The following is a 21,942-nucleotide window of genomic DNA, read 5'->3' on the forward strand; positions in this document are numbered from 1 at the left end:
CGCAATGCACGGGTGATGGTGAGTAGCGAAAGTCGCGTGGGGGGCTGATGCGGAGTGAAGTCGAAGCTCTACGCGACAACATTTGAGTTCCGCGATGCGACAGCTTCCCTCTAACACGAACACCCGCGCCCGCCCCAACGACACCAGCAGCCATTCACAACCCCAGCACGACGTGCCAATTCATTCACTGATACCTGAAAAAGCTCTCAGCAAGCCCCGCGCCCTGCGATAGCCGTGCGCGATGAGCATGAACATTCCCAACTCGTCGACGGCACCAGCTGCAGGCGAGTACGCCGGAGGTATTCACACCACCACGAAGCTTCACACCACTCGCAAGCTGACGCATAAACGTAGATGAGGTCTCCGCGATCGTGCTCGACCCCGGCTACTGGGCCACACGCGCCGGCTTCGCTGGCGAGGATGTGCCCAAATCCGTCTGCCCTTCCTTCTACGGCCAGCGCGACACCGATGCAGGCCCGCAGTACGCATTTGGCGAGAACGCGATACACAACCCCGGCGACAACCTCAACATCAAGAACTACTGGGGCTCAGACGGCATAGTGGAGGACTGGGACACGGCCGCGAAGCTCTGGGAATATGCCATCACCAACAGGCTCACGGGCGCAAAAGCAACGGACCCCTCAAAGAACGGGCTCAACGACGGCACCGACCCCAATGGCGAGCAAATGGACGTGGAAATGGACAATCTGGACAACCAAGAGAAGCCCCTCGACGAGAGCCCGCTGCTCGTAACAGAACCAGGCTGGAACAGCGCAAAAGCACGGGAAAAGTACATTGAGATCGCAATGGAAGACTGGGGCGCGCCCGCCTTCTTCCTGCAAAAGACCGGCGTCCTCGCTGCCTTTGCATCAGGAAAGGCCTCGGGCATCATCATCGACGTGGGCGCCTCTCACACCTCCGTCACCCCCGTCCTCGACGGTATGGTCCTGCGCAAAGGCGTGCAAAAATCTCCCCTCGCAGGCAACTTCGTCTCCTCGCAGATCCGCCACATGTTCAAGCAATCGACGCCCGAAGTCCCACTGACTCCACACTACATGGTCAAATCCAAGTCCCCCGTCGACGCCGGCGCCCCCGCCCAAGCAACGTACAAAACCTATCAGACCCCACCCACGGACTCCTTCCGCCTCAATGAAGAAGAGCGCGTCCTCACGGAATTCAAGGAGAGTGTTGTCGAGGTCTGGCCCGGCCCGGGTCGCTTCAGCAACGGCTCGAACGAGGAGATTGCACGCAATGCCCCTGGTAGGCCGTTCGAGATGCCAGATGGCTGGAACCAGGTCTTTTCGTCGGAGCGCTTCCGCGCGGCCGAGGGCCTGTTCGATGCTTCTGCGGCATACACGTCTGAGACCTCACCCAAACCCAAGGACGAACACACCATCCCGCGCCTCGTCCAGGCCGCCGTGCAACAAGTCGACGCCGATCAGCGGCCGTTGCTGCTTGCGAACATTGTGGTCACGGGCGGAAGCACGCTGATGTACAAGTTCAACGATAGGCTGAATTACGAAATCAATAGCATCTACCCAAGCACGAGGAATAAGCTGATCGCCCCGGGAAGCGTCGTGGAGCGCAAGTATGCGGCGTGGATTGGTGGCAGCATCCTGGCGAGCTTGGGCAGCTTCCATCAGCTGTGGATTTCGAGGAAGGAGTATGAGGAACATGGCGCTGGTATCGTGGAGAAGAGATGTCGGTAGACGGACGGGGAGATTGTGAAGGGTTGCTTGGGTTTGATCAGGCGGGTAGAGGCGTCCTGGTAAAAGCTGTGATATGTTCCGGTTAGATGCAAAGGCACTCGAGTAATGAAATGTTCCAAAGCAAAGGTCAGATGGTTTGTCGTAATCGTGATCATGATGCTTCTATCTAGCCGGCTATCGAAGGCCAGCAGGTCCATCAATGCGGGCTATAGTACATGTCTTCATGCCCGTAACGCCGTATGCTCTTCCACCGCATCTCTAAGCCGCCTCTACGTGTCCAAGTCCATCGTCTCCGCAGTCGCCGTGACATTCTCGTCCTTGAGCTCAGACACGGTGACATACTTGCTAATCTCCTCCTTGGTGATGATCTTCTCGTTCAGCACCGCGGTGGTACCCTTGGGGAACCTGTAGTTGCGCTGCTTCGGTTGCCTCGTGTTGGGGGTGAGGTAGTTCCTCAACAGCGTCGTCTTCTCATTCGTGATGACGGCCACATCGACGTTGCTTCCCGAGCCCAAGTCGTTCCAAATACCCGCCTCAATCGCGTTCGCACACAGCTTGATAGCGTCGTCCCGCGACAGGTTTGACTGCCACTGCGTCTCGAATACCGACATGGCAGCGAGCGATCCGGAACCCATGGTTACGTATGGCAGCTTGTCGGTGGAGCCGTGGGCGTGCACGGTGAAGAGATGTGCGCCAGTAGGGTCGACGCCGGCAACGACGAGGTATGCGCCAATGTGGCCTTGGTGGCGGAACAAGTGCTGCTTGAGCATAGTCATGCAGGTGACAACGCGGGGCTTGCGGCCGGTGGAGAGGGCATGGAGTTCGAGGTTCGAGGAGATGATGGCGGTTGTGAATTCAGTGTCTGCAGCGGTTCCGGCACCGGCGCACCAGATGTGAGGGGAGATGTAGTGGAGCTTCTCGCAGTTCTGTCGAGTTGTTAGATATGCTGTCTCTCAGAGCGGAGTCGAGCTCAGCGGGGAGTGGAGGTGCAACATGCCTTGTCTGCTACTATAGGACCGCTCGTGGCTCGGGTATCTGCTGCAATGACCACGCCGCCGTCGAACAGGCAGCCGACAATGGTGGTTCCTGTGCTTGTCGCCTTGGGCAATGGCACACCCTGGGCGTGGAGGGCCGCATTGCGGTTGTGGTTGGAGAAGTCGAAGCCGCCCATCTTGTGCGTCTGTATGTGGCGGTAATTTCTCGGGCTTTGGAGACGTCGGAAAGCTTGCGAGAGGGTGTCGTCAAGCTGTGGAGGCGGGTGATGTGCTTGGAGTGAGCGCGGCAATGGTTGCGTAGCGGTCGTGCCTGCCTGCCCGGGGAGCTGGAGCTCGGACGGCTTGGCGCAATTGTTCGGACGGCGCGTCGAAACAAAGCTCCACGACGATTTCACGACAGTCGCGTGCTTGTCGCTCCTAGGTAGCCGAGCGTCAGGTGTCAACCTCCCCGATACATAATAGAACACTGGTCTCTTTTGCCCGGACACCCCACCGCTCAACTCACATCCCTTTCTGTCAACACTGGCACAAACGCGCTCAGCTCTACCTCCGATGAGCTCGCCCGGTCGCTGAGAGCCACAACACCATCGCGGGAGAGCCTCCATACCAATTTGATACGCGCCAGACACTCTTCTGCCTTGACCATGGCAGCGCCGAGCATCGAAGCCGGCAGCGAGATTGAGGAGGTCAACACAGAGGTAGCTACCGATGCGCCAAACCTTTTCCCCAACACAGCTAATGTTTGTATAGCATCTAGGCTTCCGCGCATTGGCACAAGGCGCCGAAGGAGCGAAGAAACTCAAGATCCTAAGCCCATGGCCCACCGACCGCATACCACCCGCATCCGCAACCCTCCTCTCCATCGCATCCAAACCCGGTCTGCTCGCCGCGGCCGGTCCAGATGAACTCATCGTCACAACGACCGAGAAGATACGCAAGTGTTTCAACAAAAAGGCTGGCGAGTGGGACGTCATCGCCGACTTCGAAGCCGACGTTAGCATCCCGCTGAACGATCCGTTGCGCCATGTCGTTTTCTCAACAGGGGGAGAGTTCTTGGTCATATCCGCTGAGGCCAAGGGCGCATTGGCCGTCTTCGATGCGCAGGAACTCGCGAAGGGGAACAAGCAGCCGGAGCGCCAGATCCAGACCGAAGGTGTTGCTGTCCGCACGTTGGCGGCCAACCCTAATGAGACCACGGGCCATTACATGGCAGTAGTGCTGGACACTGGCAAGCTGTGGCTCGTGGACATTGAACGAGACAAGACAAACCAGCTTAAGGACTCCGGAACAGCCTGCGTGACCTGGAGCACCAAGGGCAGGGCTGTGGCAGCAGGCTTGCAAGACGGCACCGTCGAGATATACATGAGCGACGGAACGCTCAAAGGCACCATCCCCCGCCCTCCAGAGGTGGATGACAACTATGAGGTGACAGGTCTTACGTGGATCAAAACCTCAGAGCTCCTCATCATTCACAGCCCGAAGGCGGCCGCACAGACCGACATTCCGGACAGCAAGTACCATCTGGTCGAGTGCAACAAAGCCTGGAGCGCCTTTGATTTCCACTCGCTATATTACGACCCACTCCTAATGGCGACTGACGTCCCAGACCGAGCACTCCCTCCCCGCATATCTGCTACACGGCTGCAAAACTGGGACCCAGACATCGTCGAGATGCTTATCCTGACTACCTCGCACACGGATGCCATTGAGATGTTCACTACCACTAGCAAACCTTTGGCAGGCGAGCAACAACATACCGGGAAATTGGCTCTCATGACTTTTGAAGATACGAGGAAGGCTGCTGTACCCCGCCTCGTGTTTGGTGAAGATGGCGACAGTGTTCTCGTCGGAGAAGCGCTAGATCTCTCTGCCACAGAGAAGATCCTGCGGCCTGTTCCAACTCTGGAGGAGATCAACGAGGCGCCGCATCCCCTTCCCGCTTACATGGTGCTCACACATCAGGGTATCCTCATGGCTTGGTGGATAGTTTGGGACAAGTCCATTGAGCAGGGCACTTGCTACCCGGGTCTCGTCAGCGGTAGTGAACAGGCGTCCTCCACACCACAAGCTGCAAAGACGGCAGCGCCAGCAGACCCGACCTCGCAACCAAGTTCCGGCTTTGGGCAGCCTTCTACTCCAGCTGCAGCACCATCGGCTTTCGCGAAGGCGCAAGCTACGTTTGCGAATCCCGCGGTTTCCGTGCCTCAATTTGGTGCTACGGGCCTGGGGTCTACTCCTCCATTCATTCCTAAGCCAGCACAACCTGCATTCGGTGCTGCTCCATTTGGTTCCACTGCTGCTGCATCCAAGCCTGCCGCGCCAGCTTTCGGGTCACCCTCGGCCATAGGCGCACCCAAAAATACAGGGTTCGGAGCTGTAGGCTTTGGCAAACCAGCATCTGTTTGGGGTGCAGCCGCACAGACAGCATCCACTCCTCAAGCTGAGGCCAATCCCTTCTCAGCTGCTGCCGGTGGCGCTACAGGCTTCGCAAAATTTGGTAAGACTGCTGGAGCTTCGTCTTTCTCAAGCTTTGGTAGCAACACTGGCACTCAATCCGGATTTGGATCATTTGGGCAACAGCAGCAGAAGTCTGCATTCCCTGGTCTGAAGACCGAGCCTAGCGGGTCTACGATTACACTTGGCTCTGGCACTGGATCATCTCTCCCGTCATGGGCTAATACCCCAGCCCAAGGTGGCTCCGTCTTCGGGGGAGGCGGCTTCGGAACTCAGAGCAAGTCTTCATTCAATACCTCGTCGTTCGAGTCAAAATCCTCAGGTGCAAGTGGTGCGGACGATCGAAAGCGGGACGAGGCCACACCAACACCACAACCCCCTCGAGGCCTGTTTGGAGAGTTCAAGCTTGGGTCAACCTTTCAAGGCGATGGCACTGCGAAGGACGATTTGCCGAAACCACCGGATCGGCCGACGAGTTCACTGTTTGGAAACGACTTCTCGACTGCACTCGTTGACAAGAACTCACAGCCCCCGGCGACCCCAGCTAAGGAGGCAAGCAACAACACAGCGCAAGACTTCTCTACTACCCCAGCATCGCCCCCGAGACAACAGAAGTCGCTGTTCCCGACTACCACACCAGCGAAAGAGAGCGCAACTCCCAAGGCACCGCCGCCAATCGATACTAGCTCCAAGACAGACGATGCACCACTTCCTCCGGACTTCTTGGCATCAAAGCCATCGAATTCTGCCGATGATGATCTGCCTCCTCTTGCTGGAAGTCCTGGCGTGAAGGTAGAAGCGCCCACCTCATCAGTCGAAGCATCGCCAATCGACGATGATGATGACAGTGACTTCTCGGAAGAAGATGAGAACGAGGAAGACGGAGACGAGGTTGAAGAAGTTGAAGAAGGTGAGGAGCATCCTCCCTCGAATGCTTCGCGTGGACCGCAGCCGCAGGCAGGAAATTGGAGTTTTCAAGAGAGTGTCAGCCAGTCACCTCGTGTCTTTCCTCCGGCACCCACACCACCGGCTGCCAAATCTGGCGCACCGTCTACTTCAGGCCAGAACGCATCGTCATCCCAACCTTCGCTGTTCGGCTCGTCGAAGCTTGCACAAGTCACGCCGATGTGGGGACAGCAGGCACAAAAGCCTACTACTGCAGCAAAACCATTCTTCCCACCGCCCGCCAACCGCGCTCAGGAGAGCCTCCGCTCACCAAGCCCGATGCGATCTGCATCCACTTCGGCACTTCGGACAAGGAGAGAACCTATTGCTGCCCCGGGCTCGTCGTTGAGTGCATCCATTCAACAAGCAAAACCACCCACACCACAGCCACAGGTTTCCGATCTGGAAGATGAAGAGGATCAACGCATGCGCGAGCAGCTGGCGCGAGATATTGAGCCAAGTCGCACTTTAGATGAGTTTGTTGCTTACCAGAACTACACTGGCAGCAAGTCACCAAGCAAGACTGGCCATGCTGCTCAGATCGAGATGATGTACAAGGACATCAACGGCATGATTGATGCTCTCGGCTGGAACGCTCGATCTGTCAAGTCTTTCACAGAATACCACAAGCAGCCTCAGGCTGGTCACAATGTCGATCAACGCACATTAGAAGATGTCGAAGCGGAAGGCGAGGAAGGTTCTTGGTTCGACCAATGGGCATTGTGCGAGATTGATGCTCTGAAGTCGCTAGAAGACGAGCTGGACCAAGAACTGGACGCCGGTCGGGTACAAGATGTGCTTGACAAGCTCAGGCAGTTGGCCCGCCTCCTGAACGATAAGGCGAAGCTGACGACACGCCTCAACGATGTCCGCCGTCAGATCATCAATCGCAAAGACCCGGAGAAGACTGAAGCATCGCGCAAGGCGCCTTTGTCGAAGGAAATGGCAGAGAAGCAGAAGTCACTGCGCAACCAATATGCACAAATCCTCAAGCTGGTAAGCCAAGCCGAAGAGGGGACCGTGTTCCTCAAGTCACGTCTCGCTTCGTATTGTGCAGAGAATGGCAAGACCAGCGACGTGCGTGTGCCGACTGTTGATGCTGTTAAGAAGACCATCATCAAGATGACTGCACTGGCCGAGAAGCGTAACTCTGACATCACTCTCCTCGAGGCTCAACTGCGCAAGATCGGCCTCTCGGAATCTAGCCGCCCTTCGTCATCCTCCTCGCGCATTCTAGGCACGCCTCGACGATCACGCGGTGCAAGCATGCGTAGCAGCATGGCTGAGTCTCCGTTCGCTACGCCTCCTACGAACCGTAGCAAGATGAGCTTGAGCGAGCTCAATCGCCGTGCCCTCACACCCGATGTCGACATAACGCCTACTGCGAAAAAGGGAGGCTATGGTCTCGACTATAGCACCGAACTCAGCAAAACGTCAGGAAACGAGCTCATTCGCATGGGCGAACTGGTCGATGAGAACATCGACAGCCTGAGGGCAACTGCAAGGCGGAGGACACAAGTCGCAGCAGGCTTGAAGAAAGCGCTACTTGAGCGCGGTGTCAAGATTACGCAGGTGAATTGAAGAGTGCAATGTTGGATCATGATTGTGTATGATTAGGCGTTGGCATAATGTTTGAATAAGCGTAGGAGCATTGCATTGGTAGTGTCAATCTAGATGTTCGAAAAGCACTTTGGAGGACTGGTAAATCAAAACTTGACACATCCTCTTATCTTTGTGCACATTTTGGTAAAAAGCGACGTGAGAGAGACTTCAAACGTTGCAGTGTATATGATGTTCGCACCCGAGGTCTTCCGACAACCTTGTACTCAGCCCCGCCACATCACCTCACTTACACAGACGGACGTCTTCATCATACGATATACCATAGCAAATATGTCCGACGCAGTCTTTGAAATCGCTACCCTCCCACTCCGCGCAGACGCCGATCTTAAATCAAGCGAGGATAAGCAAACATGGAACGACACGCTCACAACTATCGCGAAACAACATGGCTGCAAGACCATATACTGGGGCCTGAAAATCGAAGATCCGACTACTCTCATAATGGCGATACGTATGTCTTCCCTATGCCCTCTCTCTCACCCCTCTAAATTCAAACACGTCCACAGACTGGACTTCCATCAGCCACCACACCGCCTTCGAAGAATCCTCAATCTACCCATCCTTCCTGCAGCGCGTGGGAACGCTTCTAGCCGGCCCACCCTCGATATTCCACGCTAAGCTGGGTGAGAAAGAAGGGCTGGACGCATTCGACGCACCGATTACAGAATGCGCTCGAGTATTCTTTCCCGCGGATTTCGACCAGGATGTGTTTATGGAGAATCAGTGGAGTGCGTTTGTGCGTGATATAGTAGAGCGTACTGAAGGTATGTTTTCCATTGTCTTCGTAGCGTGTGTGTGTGTGTGTGTGTGTGTGTGTGTGTGTGTGTGTATGTTTACTGACGTGGGCATAGGCATGACAGGTGGCTTTTCCATTGAGCCGCAGGAACATGCTACGCTCGGCGAAGGGGTGGAGGGGAAGATGGTTGCGGCGTTCGTTGGATGGCCGAGTCTAGAGGCGCATGGGGCGTGGAGTCAATCGGAGGAGTATGGGAAGGCGGTGGCGCCGGTCGTGGAGGGGTCGACGGGCATGGATGTGGGACATGTTGAGTTTGTGAAGGTTGAGCGAGGAGGGATGGGAGGTTAAGGGGTGGACAAATTGGTCTGAATGCTTTGATTTGACGTCTTGAATGTTATGGTAACCTTGAAATATCTCCCCGGGACCTGCGCATCTGTCTCCTTCGACGCCATTTGTCGTTGTGCGCGTTGATCAATCGACAAGTTAAATTTCCGGGTCTCTGTTCTATGCTCTCATCATTACAACCTGACGATCGGCTCGATAAAACGAATAAGTGGTGTACACTGTTGGGTATCGGAGTTGTTTCTGCAACATATCGAGACTTGGAATCTAATCGCGGGTATCATAACGCCAGTTTTCGTGAACATTGAAAACTCCTCGCCTTGTCCTTCGGCTCTTCTGTCCGCCAGGTCAGGCGAATCGAATCTTTGCTGGCCTACTCAAGAAAGACCCTTCGGAGGGAAGCTGCTCTCCTTCTTCACCCCTTCCCTTGAAATGCGCGCGAACTTGAGAGTCGCCAGGCCAGCCCACTGACCGTTCCACTCCTTGAGCTTCTTGAGATTCTCCAGGTTCTCGAGATCGGGTACCCAGAATCCAGACGCAGTACTCGCCCTGCTCAGTAGCCTGATTCTGCTCAAGTAAAGTTTGGCGGGTATTTGCTGGCCTGCCTGCGCGGCGCTCGGCCTTCAACTTCAACACTTCCTCGTCATCTCGGCCCAGATAGTCCTCGATCATGGCCTGGATTTCTGATATGCTAAGTGGTGATTCATGTTCTGTTGTGTATGACTGAAAGGACTTTATCCTGAGCACTATATGCTGTTAACAAGTGCGCAGACATCTGCGGATCAGTACACCTTACAATAGTGCCGATTTTGCTTCTCTCGTAATGAAGTTAGGCGGTTGAGCTTGTCGTCTCGGGCAGCTGCACTCTGCAAGCGCTGTGTGTCTCGACTACCCTCATGTAGATTTGGGTTCTTGCCCTTCTTCTTCCTGATCTGCTTGGTGACTTTACTGAGGCGATTGCTGACCATTTTGATATATTGAAGTTCGTGCTGTCGGTCGCGACTGTCTCCTCCAGAAATTTTGTAAAGTATCGTCGGCAGTCGGCCCTTGAGATCGACGCTAGGAGGGTCACACTAGACCATATTGGTCAATTAGCGTAACGCGTCCCTGTCGTTCCTCGTGAATCGCGACTGAAGATCGATGAGAGTGAGAGCTCGACTTCGCTGCAATTCGATTTTCTTGTCTTTTTCTTTCCTGTACTTGTAGCTCACTTTTCTTGCGTGCAGCATGCCACAATAGCGGTCATCCCCAAGCCTTTGTTTACGCGCGACGCGTGAGGGGCAAAAGTAGACACGATGGGCATCTCCGGTTGGTACGCTGCCATACCTGCTAGGACAATACTGACAGTCATTCTAGGGCTTCTACCACTGCTGAAATCAATACAAAAGCCATGCAACCTCAAGAAGTTTTCTGGCAAGACGATTGGCGTGGATGCCTATGGCTGGCTACACCGCGGCACGGCTGCCTGTGCCATTGACCTGGCCCTGGACAAGCCAACAACGAAGTATGTACCAGAGCAACCGCCACGGCCTCATTGGCTTACGAGATCCAGATATGTCGACTTCTGCATGAACCGTGTCCGCATGCTCATCCACTTCGGAATCACGCCCTACATCATATTCGATGGCGACAACCTACCCAGCAAGGCCGGCACAGAGAAGGACAGGAGGGAGAGAAGGAAAGAAGGCAAGAGACTGGGACTAGAGCTACTAAAGGTCGGCAAGACGGCTCAGGCGCACCTGGAACTGCAGAAGTCGGTGGACGTGACACCCGAAATGGCGCGCATGTTCATCGAGGAACTCAAACACCACAACATCCAATACGTTGTCGCACCTTACGAGGCAGACTCTGAGATGGCTTACCTGGAACGGAAAGGCATCATCGACGGCGTGCTGTCGGAGGATTCGGACCTCCTGGTCTTCGGCGTCAAATGCTTGATCACCAAGCTTGACAAGTACGGCGACTGTGTCGAGATAAATCGCAACCACTTCACTGCTTGTCGAGAAGTCAGTTTCGTGGGCTGGTCAGATGCCGACTTCCGGAGAATGGCCATCCTCAGCGGCTGTGACTATCTTCCGGGAATAGGTGGACTTGGCCTAAAGACCGCCCACCGGATGCTGCGAAAGCACAAGACTGTCGAGCGTCTCGTAAAGGCTGCTCAGTTTGACGGAAAGCTCAAGGTACCTGCTGGATTTATGGCAGATTTCGACCAAGCAGAGAAGACGTTCATGTACCAATGGGTATTCTGTCCGATTGAGAAGAAGCTGGTACACCTGACACCGCTGGCAGATGGTATCGACATCGCTGATATGCCTTTCTTGGGCGAGGAGGTGCCTGCACACATCGCAATGGGCGTAGCACGAGGCGATCTGTACCCACGGACGAAACTGCCCATGACGATTACTAGCAAGCAGAAGCCTATGGGGAAACCACTGGCTCCAGCCCGAAGAACCTCGTCAATTGTTCAGACGCCGGATTCCAAAGGCTCGAAGCCCATCGATTCTTTCTTCAAAGCTAGACGCACACCATTGGCCGAACTTGATCCGAACCTTTTCACACCATCCCCAAGTCAGCAGACATTGCTTGAGCAACAAAGCAACAACAATGGCTGGGCAGCGGTACCTACGCCACTAGCGCGATTGCAATCAGAATCAGCGCTCCCGAGCACCGCACCACAACCAGCAAGAAGGGTCATTTCAGAACCAAGTGGAGGGCGACGCTCTGCACCACATGCAATTAAGAGGCAAAGACTGTGCGCTGACCTTGCGTCAGACTCGTCGGCTACAGGCGGCGAGGGAGTTGTTCGTAGTCAGTTTTTCACGGAAACCTAGTCCGTCACTCCGACCGCACAAGAGCACTCGGAGAAAGACTGGTCAGGACTTTGATCTCTTTTTCCGACGATTCGCTTCACGAGGCTATGTTGGAAGTAGCGGATCTAGAAGAGTCTGCCTCGCAGCCAAAGAAGAAGATGAGGGTTTTCTCCGACAGCGTGCAGTCGAGCATCAAGAGCGAGTCGCAATCAACAACGTCTTCAAGAGGCAGTACCGATCAGTCGCAGGACAGTACCGCAACGCTCACACCTGCAAGCTCATTGGGTAGCCCCGAGCCAGAATCGGTCTTCAGCTCTGCGATAGGCTCACAGATGGAAGAGCTGCGCTCCAAGTTCGCATACAAGCCTCCACCACCACTTTGGCCACGCACTCCGCGCATCGTAAAGTCTCCTGTGCGCAGACGGAATACGGAAGCCTGGGCGCCCTCGCCGTCTCCGCTGGAGCATAGTTCGAGTGCCATACAGGAGCCCGCCCTACCAGGTACACCATCACATGTGGATGACGAGCTGGAAATCAGTGATGCCGCCTTTACAGCAATGGAATCTGAGGTAGTCGTTGCCGCCAGTTCACCGCCACCGATGATGACACCAAATAAAAGAAGGCGCTCATCATTGAAAGGCAGCGAAGACTTACTCGTGCCCGACAGCGAGGGTGAGAGCGAATGCTCTCCTCGCAAACCGATGTTCAGCCTCAAGCGATTCGCTTTTGCAGGATGATGTTTTGGCGTTGCATGTTGCATATTGTTTGGGAGGCGCGATATTCATCGCAGCTTTTACGATCCTGGCATCACTATTACGACCACGGTTTGGAGCGGCGTATATCATACGAGGGCATTGGGCTGGTACATCATTTTCAACGTCTCTTATCGAGCATTCATCTATTAGTATACGCAGAATACCCATTTACTTGTTTCGGGGGCGCGCCTCCGCACCTCAGCAATGCACATCAAACACATCTACTGCCACAGTGACAGCGAACGCAGATTACCATAAATTCTTGCTCCTTCAGCAACAAAGCGCCATTGAGGTCAATCATGTGTCTACTATCGTGTAACGTGGCTGAATCTTTCATGTGGCTTTGTTCTAATCCAATTTTCCGCGTTCGGCACATCATTTCAAGACAAGGGTATTTAGGTCACACCTCCTGCCTTCGTGATCTTAATCTCAACTGTTGTACAATTAAACCTCTCGTTACTAAATCACAATAAAGGCACTTTTTGCACCACCACCAACTACCAGCATCATGGCCCGTGAACGACCAGGACGCGCTGCGAAGCAGAGGATCGATTACAATCTCAACACCCTGTCCAAGAAATCCGCTCAGAAGGTCGATGAAGACACCCCTGCGCCCAGAAAAGCCGCACCTAAGAAACGGGCTGCAGCCAAGAAGGCTCCAGCACCCAGGGGCAAGGGCAAAGACAACCCCGCCACTACCCCGGCAGCAAACATTAGTAAAGCCCGCAAGTCCAGAGCCACAGCTAGAGGCAAAGACAAGGGAAAAGAGCAAAGCGAGCCAGCAGAACAGGCTGATAGTCCTCTCTCTCCTGAATTGACCGGCGCTCAGTTGAAGCACATGGCCAATGACCTGAAGAATAAGAAGAAGTCGAAGCCCCCGCCGAAGCCTAAGGCGCAGGAAAAGAAGAAAGATAAGTTCAAGAGTGTGGCTGAGGGAAGGGTTGAGAAGAAGAGGGAAATGGCGACGAAGACGGCAGTTAAGACGGCTGCGGGTACGAAGGAGCCAAAGAAGACAAAGCCGAAGAAGAGAAGCAAGAAGGTGGTCTATGAGAATGAGGACGAGGATGAGGACGAGGACGAGGATGTGTGAACAGATTATTATAGTGATGTGGGTCTTTAGTTTAGTTGCTTTTTAGGCAGTAGTGACTATCGCTAGTTTTCTTGATTTAAGCAATTGATTTGGCTGTGGTAGAAGCTATTGTTTTACATCATCATTCTAAGAGTGATGGTCACAATTGTGATGGTGAATACGGAAAGTAGCAAGTGTGGACAATCACCAAGGGTACCAGGTGTAGCAATAATTCGTGCGCGCTCTGTCTCGACCTACCTTACTATGAAAGAGCAACTGCTATCTTATACGCAATCCTGAATAGACTCAATAGCGGGTTATTACGTTGCGAAGAGCTAAAACAACCTTGAAGCTAGACAGCTGAACTAAAATGCCCTTGCTTTGTAGATGGTGCTCATTACAGTAAGGCACAGCGCGCACGAATTATTGTTGCATCTGGTGAGGGCATGCTTTTCAAGGAGCCTGACACTTGCGAGAGTATTGCTGGTGGTAACGTAAAGTAAGTCATTCACAGTTGCTATTTTTTTTTGGCGTCTATAACAGCCACATTGGCTCATACATTCGAGTGCTCTCGTTCAATCTTTCATAACGCATCAACTGGCACGCGAAAACAGCCACTCATCAAGGCGAGCACCCGCCAAGTTCTTCGGAACCATGGTTTTGTTCGTCCTCCACTTCTGAGAATAGACATTAGAGATTGAGTGAGCTGAAGGCTTCGACGCCAAGTGCTTGACACTCTGTGTTTCCGGACTGTCCTCGCCCTCGCAAATAACCCGCATTTGATAGGACTTTTGTGCAAAAGCACTGGCCCTAGCTTGGTCACCATGTGCGACGCAGATCTAGAATGCATCGTAATACACCCTTGCGTTTAGGACACCGGCATATCCTTCGTACTCATCTTTCAAGACTTGGAGTAGCGACTGGCAATTTTTCAGGCTTTCAGCAGGTCTTGACATTAAGCAGTATGGATCTCCAATGGCCTCGTCCAGGCTCTGGATTGACCGACGGCGGACGTCGCTTTCTTTGATCAAGGATGGTTGGCAAGAGCATGCACGGCAGTTACAATCGAAGCTGAAAGACTCCCTTAAGAATGCGCGACGCATATCGAATGGACCTCCACTGTCGTACATGATTGTGATCTCTTCTCCAGCTGCGATTGGCCGAATTGCGTATATGGTTTCGTGCTTCGCCTTCGTATCCCAGCTGTGATGTACGTTGGGAATGCAGCTGTGGTTGATGAAGCATATCGTTGGGTAGACTGCACCGATTGGTGAGTCTGGACCACACGGCAGCGCGTTTGTCTTGAAGGTATGACTGAACGGGAACTTTCCCGGGTAGTTGTTTTGAAGAGACAAGAACAGTCGTTGTTCTTGTTTAGGCAGTGCCTTCAAGCCTGCGGCAAGATAAGTCTCCATCTCTCTGGGATGTAGGGGACGACCTGTGAGAAGTGGCTGCTCGCAAAAGATTTGGGTCCCCATGGGTATTTCGACACGAGCGAGAAGACCTCTACCCTTGCCTGGAATGTCCTTCACCTCGAAGATTGGCATGTCTGTATCACTAACAGGGATATCTGCTTTGGGCAAGCTTTCAATTATCGCACTGTCTTCCGGTTCGTCCACCTGCAACAACAAATTTAGATTCTGTCCCAAGTAGATTCGGAGAAATATATTGAGATGACTTACCTTTTCGTATGATTTGATTGACTCATGTACCTCTGCCCAGCCATACTTGCCATACGAATCAGACGCCTCATGCCAGTACTGAACGCGCGATCCGAAGTGAGTCCTCGCGAAACGTCCGACAGTATCTATGTAACCCTGTGCTTGGCTCGATCCAGAAACTTCTGAGCTGAAACGCAGAAGCTTGTGGCCTTCGAAAGGGAGCGACGGGTGCTCACCCACTTTGAACAAAATGTAATTCGGCTTGATCTCAACATGGACGTCGTCTTTGTAATTATCTTTGACAAAATTTATGAATTTCGCCCAGCTCTGCTTGTCAACTTTGCTTGTGGAGAGACACGGGACCATGTCGAAGCCGGCATCGATTCCCATGATTGCACTCGGAGGTAAAAGTAGTATTGGAACGATTTGAAGGGCTCGATAATTTTACGGGACTACTTGTGTGAGATCAGATCTACTTGAGACTCCATGTTCATGTGGGAGACAGCGACTTTGTACTGTTATCTCGTGGTTACCGTGATGTTGTGTAACACAATGTTCCCTTGTGCGACATGCAATGCTCTTGCTGCGATAGGTCGTACCCCGCTCTCATCAATGATTTATATGGGGCATAAAGCCTGTGCCTCATTCATTCGGGTCGCTGGTTCTCGCGTATCGGAAGTCGGTATTGTGGGTGGTTCCGACAATGCTGACTCTCGGCAACGTCCTGTGCCTGACTCGATTCTTTGACTGCCCATCAGTCTACTACAATGTAGAGGGATAACCTCGATATGAGATGGAGGTGCTTGAAACGCCTATTTGGTGAAGCCTTAGGGCAGGCGCAATCATGAGAAGCATGAAGAAAGGATTCGGCAGCAAGAGTGCATGCGCACCTGCATTACCCTGCTGGGCAGGTCCGATGCCTGAAGCCTGTCCAAACCGATGAACACGCTCAAATGTTTCTCAGACACCTCTAATACTTCCCTATGGTAAACACGCGTACTGTTCGTTTCTCATCAAGAAGTTGGACAAGCCGTTGTATGAATTTTGCAGTCAATACAAAGCGAAGACTGACGGCGATTTACAGCACACCTCAAATTTGAAAAGGCAATGGTGACAATCGTATATGTTTCAGAAGAGCTCAGACTTAGTGGCATACGGGTTCAGGTGCCTAGCTCACAAGTATCTGTCATCAAGATTCAGTCCTAGCGCTAGTAGGCCAAGTGAAGGTGCGAAATTTGTTTCCGATCAAGTTCTGAACACCAATCTTACTTGAGAGCCCACGCTGAAAACCCATAGTTTTTAATTACCAAGGCGGTGAGTCCAAGAGTACGTATGCATACCAGGCCTCCAACTCTGCGGGTTTCCCTCGAGCTCACTCATCTTATCAAGTCACATGTGAGTGAAACTTGAGTTCGGCCATTAAGCTACTTATATTCCAGACCTTGCCTGCGTATTTGCGTAGTTTCACGCTGAAATCCGACTTCTTGCTATCGTCCACTGCTCCCAGGGTCATGTGGTGCTTCATCCTCGACGATTCCAAGGTCACCTGCATGTTCGAAAGAAGAAAGCGCTATTTCTCTATCACGAATATATCAATCAATGGACCTACATGACGTGGCAGAATTGATTGCGGTGGAGCCTGTCCAGTCACTGGCCCGAGCTAACGGAGCAAACACTGTGCGCTAAAAGTTTGGCAGCAGGAGCCACACATCCACACCAACTGGTGTCTCTGACACGCCAAAGCGATAGCTTTTTTCCCTCTCTCACTGCGTGCGACCTCTCTATGCATGTATCGCGGTTTCGCGTTCCCTTTCACCTCTCGCAAACTGGGTGGGCCGGACGTTCTCAACTCTCCGGTATAGCTCTATCTAGCCGACCACCTTTTCGGGCACCACGATTTTTGCGGACATTACGAATTCAATGGCAACCACAATGGTTGACGAGCTCTCGGCGTGGGTCAGCCACTACCTCTGCCTGTTTCTCTCTCTAGTGCTCATCATCGCACGACTCATTCTGCGGCGAAAGCAGCAGCAAACTTTCACAAGTGGGGACTACTGGTGCATTACCGCGGGGTTTTCCATCCTGATCAGGTTGGTAGCGCATCATTATGTGCTTTCGTACGGATCGACACGAAGTAAGCTCTCGTTTTATGAACGTTGAATGAAGAAATATACTAACATCAGGCCAGTCGAGCGCGAAAAATTTGAGAGCGTCTACAAATTGCATCTTCAGGGCAATCCCGGAGGAGCTGAGAGGGTTATGCTTGGAAGCAAGATGGTGCTTTTCACAAGGACTCTACTAGTATTCATGTAAGCGCACTGCATTGATGTAAAGCAATCTAGTCTCTGACGGCTTCGCTAGACTGTGGAGCGCAAAGATAGCAGTCCTAGACCTACTTGCAAGCCTAATCATGCGACTCCCCTTTGAGAAACGAATATTGTACACTTACTGGGCAATCCTGGCCACGACTTTCGTTGCATCGATCGTCACTGTGTTCACAAGCTGTGTTCCCCTCAGACTTTCGTGGGAAATCTATCCTTGGCCAGACGAGCGGGGACATTATCGACTGCCAGACAAATGGTATGGCATTAGTGTTCTATGATGTATTTGACAAGGCGTACTGATACGGACAGCGTTATCGCAGCCCTTTGGATCTACACATATGAGATGAGTAACATCTTCACCGACGTCATGTTGATGGCATTATCATTCAGCATAATTTATACCGTCCGGATACCACTGTCGCAGAAAGCTCGGATATTATCTCTCTTCAATATCGGCTTCGTCCTTGTCGGTATCAGCATCGCCCGCATGGTCAGAGGACGCGCTTCCACCACGGAGGGCGGCCAAACAACCTACGAGTCTATGGAGATTCTCTTTAGCACCATAGTTGCAGTCACCCCAACGCTATACACGCTCCTAAAGAGCAAAGCCGAGAAATCACCAAGTAACATGGAGAGTACTGTCCGAGTACCCTCACTTGCTGGATCCACCTACGAACTGGAGAATGCTTTAAGTCATGAAGACGACTCAAGTACGGCGGGGATGTTCATTCATGTAAGGAATCAAGATTGGGGAACTGGCAAGTCTGCGCCGAAGATATGATCTGCGGCCGAGCGACCAGACTGAACGATGGAGAAGGACCATTTACTTGTACGACCATTTAATGCCGTATTAGGCTTGAGAAATTGTGGAATTCATGTAGCATAACGACAATGCGTAATTCATAGATGTATTCCTTAATGTATGACATCAATCTCCATCTCACCAGATCATGTGACCACGATTCCGATATACAATTGGACGCACTTATACCAACAGCATTACTGCGCATACCAAAACTTCTCAGGGGAGACCCGGAGGAAATATTGGAAAGAGGTAAGCCAGCACCAACAGAAGGTGCATGACATTTCTTTGTATTTGTACATTATCTACTCCCAGTCCGCCTATTCAAGTCTGCTTGTCAGGCGGGGGCAGCATAACCACATACTCCCTCTCACTGCCCGCAAACTTCAGAATATCCTTGTCCCTGAGCTCAAAGTACCGACTCGCCTCGACGCTCTCGCCATTCAGCTCCGTGCCGTTGCTGCTCTCCAGGTCGATGATGTACGGCTTGACTCTTCCCTTCTTCGTCTTGACACCAAATTCATCCTCGACTGTCTTTTGGATGTATCTGAACTGTATGACGGCATGCTGGCCACTCGAGCTCGGGTGCTCTAGCACGTAATCCACAACCTCCTGGGAGCGGCCCAACAGCCAGCAGCTCTTCTGCCATATCTCGATGGTGTCGACGACATCTTCGCCCTTGAAGACGAAGATGCGCCAGGGCTGCGAGGGCGAGGGCTTGCGGGCCTCGGGCGGTTCGTGGTATTTGAGGGAGATTTTGGTGCCCTCGACGCGGTTGGCGGCTTTGGCTAGGGCACCCGTGGGCTTGAAGTTGGGCTTCTCCTTGTCGGGGGGTGCACCGCCGTATTTGGAGGGCGCTTGTTTTGAGTCGTCGAGGCCGCGGAAGGATATTTCTTGCGAGGGGAGGGGCTTCTTTGTGCGCTGGTGGGGAGAGGCAGAGCGTGATGGGGTTCTGCGACGACGTTTCGGTGGTGGGGAGGAGGAGGTTGCGGAGGCTGAGCGGGTTCGATGCTTGCGTGAGCGGTGGGGAGAGCGGGAGCGACGGCCTTCCTTGGATCGGTCCCTGCGCTTCCTGTCTCCTGAGCGCGAGCGGTCTCTCCGACTGTGCTTGGTCCTTGGGAGCGGTCCCTCTTCGAGTCTCTGTCCTTGGATCTGTCGCGTCGCTTGTCCCGAGAGCGATCACGTCGACGATCCCGTGACCGGCTCCTCTTGCGCTCCGTCGACCTGTCCCGTCCTCCGTCTCTGTCTCGCCGTCTGTCGCGGGAGCGGTCTCTCGTATGGTCGCGTGACCTGTCGCGCCTCCTCTCTCTTGACGATCCTCGCGGCTTCTTGTAGGGTTCTGGCGACAACTCTCTGCCTGCCGCGGATGGCGCCTCTTTCACGCCTCGCTCCCGTGATGCATCCCGTGGCCTTGAGCTCTTCATCGGCCTCTCACTGCGGTGCTCTGGTACAGGAAGCGGCTCCTTGTGTGGTGGTGCATTTCCTGAGCTTCCCTCGCGACTGCGGCTTCGCGACTTTTTGCGCTGTGGGAGCCCATTACTCCCCTGCGCCAGCTGCTGCGTAAGAAGCCGGCGCGCGCTGAAGGGGGACAGCTCCCTCGCCATTGTCGCTTCCTCTTGGCTGCGTCGAGGCGCAGGCCGTGGCGATGGCAATCCAGGCTTTTTTTGTCTTCGCTGACTACAAGCGATAGTGAGCGAAGTGGATTGCAGGTGAGGCGCAGTCGGCTGAGTCAGGCCCAGAGCAATCAACTGCGCGATATGGCCTCGTAAAACAATGCTAGGGCTTGAAAGTTTTGGTAGCGCGTCTGAGAGCTTTCGCGACTTTCAGGTGGCCCTGGCGCGCTCTGCACATCTCATCACGGAGACGTGGGCGCCACCACCCCTCTCACCCAACGCCATTCGCCCCAGCCTGAACGTACATCGTCACTACGGCCCCCGGGGCGCTTATGCACAGCTGCATCTTTGTCTCTCCTCCATTCGCACATCTGGCCCCGGTCATCATGTGTGCGCAGTGGCCCAAATGCATCGCGTGGCTGTACAGGACTGTAACCCGAAACGTTGGTTTTGTCCCACTGAGTTTATGAACACTATAGACGCCCGATACCGCGTAGCAAAACAGCCAGCATGCCGACCTCATCGCCCCAGCTCGCCCCCTGACCGACTGTCCCGGCTTGATTCTTCCTCTGTGATTGCTAGTCCCTCTCTACCGTTCTTACTCTTCCTTGCAACCTTGTCACGTCCTGATGCCCCAGTTCCTCTCATCTCTATAAGCGCTCATGGCGCGCGCACGTCGCAATGACTTCAAGAAGGATATTCTCATGGTCCAAGCGACAGTCTGGTGGTTCTGAATACTATCGTACTGGAGGAATAGTGTCCATCGACAGCCCGCATCTCGTCAACAATGGCGCAGAGGCAAAGGTACGCTCTGAGCAGAGTGCGCTGGCAAGGCGCATTGACGTGGTTGCGCAGCTCGAGGCGAACAGCAGAGTGCTGTCCAAAGCATCTGCAGGGTGTTGTGCGGCAGGACGCATGCAGCTGCGTTGTGGAGTAACACCATTCGCTGACTCTCCACACAGGTTGCCCCAAAGACTGCGCGAAAGGTGCCATCAGAGCTAAAGATTATCACCACGGAGAACAAGCCGTTTCTGCTGAGCCCTCTGTCTGCTTCCTATATGGTCAATGCTGCGTCGACCTTGCAAGCTGCACTGAATGACATCCTACGTTCTCCAGCACCATGTTCAGCAACGGACCTTAGACCAGCTTCCGTACATAAACCTCTCCCTGGTCGGCCACGTTCCATTTCATTACCAACAATCGCAGACCTGCCGGCTGAGCTGCCCGGATCTATACTACAGGAGAATCAAGGATTTCCATCTGATGTAGTCCTGGAGACCACTTCAATTGGTTGCCCTAATTACCAGAACATTCGACGAAGCACGCTTTCTGTTCTGTCTGACTTCGAGGATGCGGAGGAATTTTCCGCGTTGCTGAAACTATTTCCTGAGCCTCTTCATGACACGAATGTTCCTAGCTTTACACCACGGAGCGAGATGCGATCGGCTCACAGCGAGAAGGCGTTAAGTCCAAGCTTGATGTCCCAGCCTAAACCTCTAAGAATACAACACAACAGGTCAGTAAGCGAGACAACGTCCCATCGACGTTCAAGATCCGAGCTTGTGGCCTCATCCGTATCTACGGATGTTTCGCTCCCAGAATCAGGGCGTGGCACCAACCCCTTCGCCAGAACACGGGTCGGCACTGGCAAAACGTTACAACCGTCACCTTTCATCTTGGAGGGACAAACTTGGGATAATGAACAACAAGAAAGACGCCGATCGGAGGTGAGTCTATTTTGTTTGTACGATCTTGTGTGTTTATTCGTCAAACGGGATGCTTTGCATAACGAAACAGTTTCAGAACTTTTCGTTTTCCCTCCAACTTCCACTCTGATAAGACGTATCATGCCTGAGTTAGATGACTTGGACTATTTCCCGTGGAAATATACCCCATTCCTAGCTGTTGTCCGGCTTAGCATGGGGTGGCGCAACCTTGCCCGTTCAGCAGCTTTGGCTGTCTCAGCGCTGTACCGTGCGGGGTTGCGAAGTCCGAGTTGTGCGAACTTCATATGAGGCAAAATGTATATCGCTAGCCCTTTTTTCGTGTTCCAGCTTTTCAAGTCATGGTGTACCTGGAAGAGATACTAATAATACACAGCTTG

General features: G+C 53.3%; 10 protein-coding genes across 10 annotated transcripts; 6 read left to right on the forward strand and 4 right to left on the reverse strand.

The window, feature by feature from the left end:
• Window positions 1-247: 247 nt before the first annotated feature.
• Window positions 248-1,709, forward strand: SNOG_14572 (hypothetical protein; the record flags this gene model as incomplete). The annotated part of the gene is given in 2 exon segments (XM_001804702.1): window positions 248-332; window positions 352-1,709. The coding sequence occupies 2 exon segments, from the start codon at window positions 248-250 to the stop codon at window positions 1,707-1,709; spliced, it is 1,443 nt and encodes a 480-aa protein (XP_001804754.1).
• Window positions 1,710-1,978: 269 nt separating this feature from the next.
• Window positions 1,979-2,880, reverse strand: SNOG_14573 (hypothetical protein; the record flags this gene model as incomplete). The annotated part of the gene is made up of 2 exons (XM_001804703.1): window positions 1,979-2,635; window positions 2,707-2,880. The coding sequence occupies 2 exons, from the start codon at window positions 2,878-2,880 to the stop codon at window positions 1,979-1,981; spliced, it is 831 nt and encodes a 276-aa protein (XP_001804755.1).
• A 468-nt stretch (window positions 2,881-3,348) lies between these two features.
• On the forward strand, window positions 3,349-7,684 carry SNOG_14574 (hypothetical protein; the record flags this gene model as incomplete). Its single annotated transcript, XM_001804704.1, has 2 exons — window positions 3,349-3,402; window positions 3,455-7,684. The coding sequence occupies 2 exons, from the start codon at window positions 3,349-3,351 to the stop codon at window positions 7,682-7,684; spliced, it is 4,284 nt and encodes a 1,427-aa protein (XP_001804756.1).
• Window positions 7,685-7,996: 312 nt separating this feature from the next.
• On the forward strand, window positions 7,997-8,810 carry SNOG_14575 (hypothetical protein; the record flags this gene model as incomplete). The annotated part of the gene is made up of 3 exons (XM_001804705.1): window positions 7,997-8,177; window positions 8,233-8,490; window positions 8,578-8,810. 3 exons carry the CDS (start codon window positions 7,997-7,999, stop codon window positions 8,808-8,810), a joined length of 672 nt encoding a protein of 223 aa, XP_001804757.1.
• Window positions 8,811-9,181: 371 nt separating this feature from the next.
• SNOG_14576 (hypothetical protein) lies at window positions 9,182-9,772 on the reverse strand (the record flags this gene model as incomplete). The annotated part of the gene is made up of 3 exons (XM_001804706.1): window positions 9,182-9,353; window positions 9,406-9,479; window positions 9,596-9,772. 3 exons carry the CDS (start codon window positions 9,770-9,772, stop codon window positions 9,182-9,184), a joined length of 423 nt encoding a protein of 140 aa, XP_001804758.1.
• A 327-nt stretch (window positions 9,773-10,099) lies between these two features.
• On the forward strand, window positions 10,100-12,351 carry SNOG_14577 (hypothetical protein; the record flags this gene model as incomplete). Its single annotated transcript, XM_001804707.1, has 3 exons — window positions 10,100-10,308; window positions 10,357-11,422; window positions 11,614-12,351. The coding sequence occupies 3 exons, from the start codon at window positions 10,100-10,102 to the stop codon at window positions 12,349-12,351; spliced, it is 2,013 nt and encodes a 670-aa protein (XP_001804759.1).
• A 526-nt stretch (window positions 12,352-12,877) lies between these two features.
• On the forward strand, window positions 12,878-13,459 carry SNOG_14578 (hypothetical protein; the record flags this gene model as incomplete). The annotated part of the gene is made up of 1 exon (XM_001804708.1): window positions 12,878-13,459. The coding sequence occupies one exon, from the start codon at window positions 12,878-12,880 to the stop codon at window positions 13,457-13,459; it is 582 nt and encodes a 193-aa protein (XP_001804760.1).
• An 818-nt stretch (window positions 13,460-14,277) lies between these two features.
• Window positions 14,278-15,489, reverse strand: SNOG_14579 (hypothetical protein; the record flags this gene model as incomplete). The annotated part of the gene is made up of 2 exons (XM_001804709.1): window positions 14,278-15,057; window positions 15,121-15,489. The coding sequence occupies 2 exons, from the start codon at window positions 15,487-15,489 to the stop codon at window positions 14,278-14,280; spliced, it is 1,149 nt and encodes a 382-aa protein (XP_001804761.1).
• A 1,542-nt stretch (window positions 15,490-17,031) lies between these two features.
• On the forward strand, window positions 17,032-18,204 carry SNOG_14580 (hypothetical protein; the record flags this gene model as incomplete). The annotated part of the gene is made up of 4 exons (XM_001804710.1): window positions 17,032-17,233; window positions 17,288-17,408; window positions 17,434-17,679; window positions 17,733-18,204. The coding sequence occupies 4 exons, from the start codon at window positions 17,032-17,034 to the stop codon at window positions 18,202-18,204; spliced, it is 1,041 nt and encodes a 346-aa protein (XP_001804762.1).
• Window positions 18,205-18,467: 263 nt separating this feature from the next.
• Window positions 18,468-19,982, reverse strand: SNOG_14581 (hypothetical protein). Its single transcript, XM_001804711.1, has one exon. The coding sequence runs from the start codon at window positions 19,827-19,829 to the stop codon at window positions 19,014-19,016; it is 816 nt and encodes a 271-aa protein (XP_001804763.1). The 5' UTR covers window positions 19,830-19,982; the 3' UTR covers window positions 18,468-19,013.
• Between the last annotated feature and the right edge of the window lie 1,960 nt (window positions 19,983-21,942).

Source organism: Parastagonospora nodorum, assembly GCF_000146915.1.
Source record: "Parastagonospora nodorum SN15 chromosome Unknown scaffold_32, whole genome shotgun sequence".
Classification (NCBI taxonomy): Eukaryota; Fungi; Ascomycota; class Dothideomycetes; order Pleosporales; family Phaeosphaeriaceae; genus Parastagonospora; species Parastagonospora nodorum.